This window comes from Syzygium oleosum, unplaced genomic scaffold (assembly GCF_021117445.2).
Source record: "Syzygium oleosum isolate NSW1041296 unplaced genomic scaffold, Sole_v2.1 Sole_v2.25, whole genome shotgun sequence".
NCBI lineage: Eukaryota > Viridiplantae > Streptophyta > Magnoliopsida > Myrtales > Myrtaceae > Syzygium > Syzygium oleosum.
The window spans coordinates 1,480,724-1,486,250 of NW_026607509.1; the positions used below are offsets into that span (position 1 = coordinate 1,480,724).

The following is a 5,527-nucleotide window of genomic DNA, read 5'->3' on the forward strand; positions in this document are numbered from 1 at the left end:
GTGAGAGCTTTTGAAAAATGTTCATGTGGGGGCTGATTTTCGTACCACGACTTTCTTATTCGATTGGGAGCGAGGACGCCGCTGATCACGTGATGGGTGAATTGACTATTGCCAAATTGGCACTGCCTTTTCTGATTCTGAATTGAATGCAATTGTCGAGCTTGGACTGAATTACCAGCATCATGTGACTTAGCACATGACGCTCTGTATTTAATTGGAATCCAGAAAGTTGAAGCACTTTATATCTATCTTCTTTTTGTTCTGATCAATCAAAGCACCTCATGTTATTGTTTGCCACTGTTGGGGTCTTCATGTGCCTGGTATCTTTGATCCCCTCTTGCCACCCTAGGATTAACCGTCAGGGGAGGTTAGTCACCACTGAGGTGGTTGATTTGTTGATAAGAGGGGTTTGTGTTCCATAGGTCACGAGCACGGTTCATGTCGTAAGCGAATCTCCGAACGGTTAGTGACGCGTTGCCTAACTGCAGCGTATTTCGTGAAAAGAGACTTCCGGCTGCTAGCATCTTGGTAGAGCTGCGGGGACGGGCATGCCAACCTCAAATCTACGAGTCATAGGAAGCGCGGACAGGTTGTGGATCAGTCCGAACATTCTATAGTGGGTGTAAGACTCTTATGCTACACTCAAAAGAGATCACTAACATTGGTTTTTCCTTTTCGTTTGTTTTACTTATAAAAAAAAAATCTAGTGAAGGTTAATTCAATATCTCTCATGCTCTTCTGTCTTCCATCAAAGCACGGGCTTTTAATCTCATGAGCGAGATGAACTTGATAAGAAAACTGGTCCGCATATGTTTATAAGGAGATAGTTGCGGTCTATTTGAAGGTTAATAAGGTTGCGATAAAGAGACTCACCAACAAACTTTTTGAGTCATAAGTGAGCCAAATACCTGTGGATCAAATCAAATATTTACAACGCATTTGGAACTTCTATGATAGCTTAGGGGTTACTAATGCCAATCGCCCCTTTTTCTTCTTTCAAATATAGTGCAACTCGGCTGTAGTGGCCTTCTCAACCCGTCTCAATCCCAACAGGTCCTAAACGAGTTTCGGGAGCCCAATTCCCATTACGAAACTACGTAAAAGGTTTGGTGCCGAGTGAAATTTACCTAATAGGTGAAATTAAGGTAAGTTAATAATCCAATTACATAATTACCATATATGCTTTAGAGTTACCTATCTAAAAACTCTATCAACTTTTTTACCCGAAAAGTCAATTACAATCCCAATGTTCTCTTACATCAACCATCATTTCAACTTTAACTTCTCATTTTATGATTATAGTTAGTTCTCCAGCTAATGTTAGCTGGCTTGTCAGCTAAAATTTGAGCCTCATTCCTCGCGTGATGTACTTTCCAAAAACTGATCACTTCCTCGGATGCCCGATTTGTTTTCCCTGGACTGATAGCTGGACGGCAGTAAACGAGATTGGATTTTGGGGCAAATTCTTGAATAGTCATTGCCACGAAATACTGACAATGTCAAGATCCCCATCCACAGAGCAGGCAATTTTTTAATCCTGTGAGTTCGAGAGAAGTGATGCTCGTGATGATGAGGTGATGTCACAAGACCTTGGTGGATGACTCATGGCCTTAAATTTTACCTTCTAAACACTGATTGAGAGAGTCTGTCGCAAATTAGACCTTGAAGAAAGAGTGGCCAAACTCATCTGGCTATATCCCAAAACTGACCCAGAAGGCAAGACATGCCATTGCAAACGATGTTTTGGAAAAACATACTGAGCTGGTTGATTCAACCAAATTCATCTGGATCCCACTCCGGTTCTTTGGCCGGTATTTTCTGGGTCAGTTCGATCTTGGCCGTTTCAACTCGATTTAACCATGTGCCGATTCAGCAGTCCAGGTCGGTGGCCTAGTCGCCGTTGCCAACTAAATGAACCAGTCACTGGAAGAGTTCTACCCTTGACATACTGCAATGATGTTTCTGATTGCTAACTAGTGTTGTACCAGCATTTTCATTTTGAGCTATATATGACTTGAAGAGTCTAATCTAGCGCAGAGTAGAAATGAAAACAAGACCGGTTTCCACGCGTACCAGCAAAATGATCTAATCTGCACGAGTCTATTTGCTTTCACTTCGTTCCAAGTATTCAGCTCTTCGGAAGCCCACAGGAGAAAGATGACTTTCCTTTTAGGCCTAAATCCATATGCAGCACTCCCATCAACAGCGACAGGAAATATACCTAAGATCACTATGCTAAGTTTGCACTTGAGCTGAAGAGCTGAACAATCATGGCTTTTGATTCCAGAAAAATCACCAGATCTATGATGACCCACGATGGCATAATTCTAAAGTCTCCGCAAATGAGTTTCAGAAATGAGAAGGCTTTCCTTTGCAAGCTTCTTACAACAACTTAAAAACCGGATGGCAGCAAGCAGATAGGCAGAGATAGCCATTGTATCAGCAACTCTAATGATGAGCACTTTAGACGTTTAAGAGCACGGGGGAAAACTTCTCACCTCAACCACAACAGTCGAAGGCTGAAGTGATTTGCAAAGCACAACTATGGAGCCCGAGGATTTGGCCCATATTTTCGTCAATGAATTCTGATCATCACCTAAACACAACAGATATGCAGGAGCTTTTTCCTAATGAAACAGCACGAAGCCATGTCTATACTTGCTTGACAAGAAGGAAGCACAGTGGAGAACAATTTAAAGAGAACAATATTACCCGGAAAGGGGAGGAGAAGCAATTCAGACGCCACTTTGTGAATTGACGAGCAGCTCAAAGGAAACGTTCCTAACAAAATGAGTCCACAAGTGCCTCCTCAATCAGAATTAATCAGCTAACAAGTCTTAGAACAGCCTTCTCAGGTCAGGTCCCAAAAGACGAACCAGAGGGCTACACACTGTGGGGAGCAGCCCCAACACGGGATACCAGGGTCACAATTAGTAACCACAATGATACAAACGATAGTGGGCACTTTCCTTGTGCCGATACGTTAAATGAATCAGCTTCATGTTCTTTAGTTATGCAGATCATACTTCACAAAATCTCAAGAAGGATGCAGACTTTGTATAAGACAAACAAGGTACAGACAGGCCAGCATGAAGAACTTGGAAGCCAAGGAACACAGATTTAACCATCAAGAAAGAATCAGTCTCGAGAATTAGCTTAAGCTCCTCCATCTCAAAATACTGCGGTCCCAAGAACTAGAACTGAAGATGTTGGCTCTATGAATGAAACAGAGGAATAGACACTAAAGAAAGCAGCAGAAATGTTCGGGATACAGATTGCTTCCTGTCTCTTGCCACACAATCTAGTATGAACGCAAATCGACAGGAAAGAAAGCAAATAATGCAGCACGAGTGAGGTACAACAGACAAAAAAGAAGGGTATCTCATGTGCATCAGCTTAAAAAACTTAAACTTTCACTGCAGTGCTGGATATCATTATAGACCTAATAAAAAGTTTGAATCACCAACAGAGCAAACAATCTTCTTTCTTAACAATATATGTATAGCATAGCATGTGCGTCGACTATACAGAAGAAAAAGGCGGAAATGGCTCGGATAGACCCAACGGAAATACCTAAAGGAGCGATTGTGCATCATCTGTATACGATGCAACTCCTTACAGGAAAAGAAGGGTGATTGCTACTTATTCCCCACGAGCGAACCATGAAGACGCAACCCGAATAACCAGAAAACATCTACCCAATTCAATAACCAAAAAGAACATTATTCTAAACCCATTTACAATAGACACTTCCCGGGAAATTGAAATGCTAAAAGCCAATTCATAGAAATCTCCAAAAAGAACAAAAATCCTGAAAACTGTAGATATATAATCACTCAGCCTATCGTCTTCCATGCCAGCCATAAGGCGCCTTGCGCTAATGTCGACGAATTCAAGCGCCAGAAGCTCCCTTGAAGGACTTCTTCAACTCCTCACCCACGTCCGCTTCCATTGATTTCCCAGAATAAGCACTTGAATCCATCGATGGTTTCTTACCATTGCCTCTACTATCCACTTTAGCACTGGAATGCCTGTTTCCATTCCTCTCAAATTCCCTGTACTTGCTCGAATCCGTCCCAACCACTGGCGAATTCGACTTCCTAGCCGAGAACTCCTGCCGGAGATCCTCTATCGCCTTCTTCAGGGACCCGTTCTCGGCTTGCAACACCTCCAGCTGATGCTTCATCGAGAAGCAAGCCTCTGCCACATCAACCCCGCCGGCAAATTTCGGCTCCGGGGCCACCTTAGCAGCCGCCTTCGAATTCGTACTCTCCACATGCTCAATCCCGATCTTATTCATCACCAGGAACGGAATCTTCGTCAGCTTAATACCCGACCCCCCCACGCCCTCCATTTCCACAGGAACCCTAACTCCCCAACGGAAGCTGACAGCGGCGTTCCTCCTCACCGGCACCGCAGTCCTGGCCGCCACCTCCATTCCAGACAGCATGCCCGATAGGATCCCCGCCGGGGAGTCCGGCGTCGGAGCCGTTATCCTCTTCCCGAAGAACGTGACGTTCTCCGGCAAGAACCCGCCATTCGTCGCGGCCGGCGCCTCCACGACCTCGATCGTGGGATCCTCCTCCGCGACGGCGACGGCGACGGCGCCGACGCCGTTCCCCCCGAACCCCGGCCTCGCGGCCTTCTCCGAGGAGGAGGACGACGACGACGACTGCAGCTTCTTGATGGAGAAGTCCCCGAAGGCGGGGCGGAAGTGGAGCATGAACCGGGGGCTCCCGCGGCGGACGAGGTCGAACTCGGCGGACATGGACACGGAGCCGGCGGCGGGGGAGCCGAGCGGGCCGGTGCCGGTCCTGACGGCGAGGGAGAAGGGGCTGGCGGAGTCGTTGGGGCGGTAGGAGAGGCGGAGGGAAGGGCCGGAGCCGAAGGAGGTGCCGAGGTGGAGGGCGAGCTCCCGGGGCTCGCCGGCGACGACGCCGGACTGGAAGGGGAGGCCGAGGATGCTGAGGGGGACCTTGGCGCGGATGAGGGGCTTCCGGTCCTCGCGGAACTTGAGGGAGGCCTTCATCCTCCGCAAGGGTTTCTGGGGAAGGAGGATGGAAAATGGGTGGGGTGGGGGTGGGGGGGATTTGGGGAGATGGGAATTCGATCTCGGGAGCGTCGAAAGGGGTTCGAGGTTTCGAAATTCGAATGGAGAAAAGATTTGATTTTTTTTTTTTGGTGGGGTGGTTTTGAATTCGGGATGAAGAAGAAGAAGAAGATGAAGAAGGAGAAGGAGAAAGGAGAGAGGGATTCGCGCAGAGGAGAATCCGCCAAGTTTCGGAAGCTGACTGACTGTGAGCGAAACTCAGCTCAGCTCACAGACAGCGGGGAGAGAGCTTACGTGGCTGCTCGTGGCCCCGTTGTCGGGTCGGGTGTTTGCTGTTTTGCTGCTGCTGCTGTTCGGCTTCGGCTGCGGTTTGTGTTCGGAGACGGAGGGGGGAGGAACGGCCGGATGAGGGGGGGGCGGGACACGTGGCGCGTTCTCATCCGTTTGAAATTTTTTTAGAAATTTTTTATGGAGGCC

At 47.3% G+C, this 5,527-nt stretch overlaps 1 protein-coding gene across 1 annotated transcript; it reads right to left on the bottom strand.

Annotated features, from left to right (window-relative positions):
- Nucleotides 1–3,570: 3,570 nt before the first annotated feature.
- LOC115674829 (uncharacterized) lies at nt 3,571–5,256 on the bottom strand. The gene has a single exon (XM_030597341.2). It carries the CDS (start codon nt 5,027–5,029, stop codon nt 3,893–3,895), a length of 1,137 nt encoding a protein of 378 aa, XP_030453201.1. The 5' UTR covers nt 5,030–5,256; the 3' UTR covers nt 3,571–3,892.
- Between the last annotated feature and the right edge of the window lie 271 nt (nt 5,257–5,527).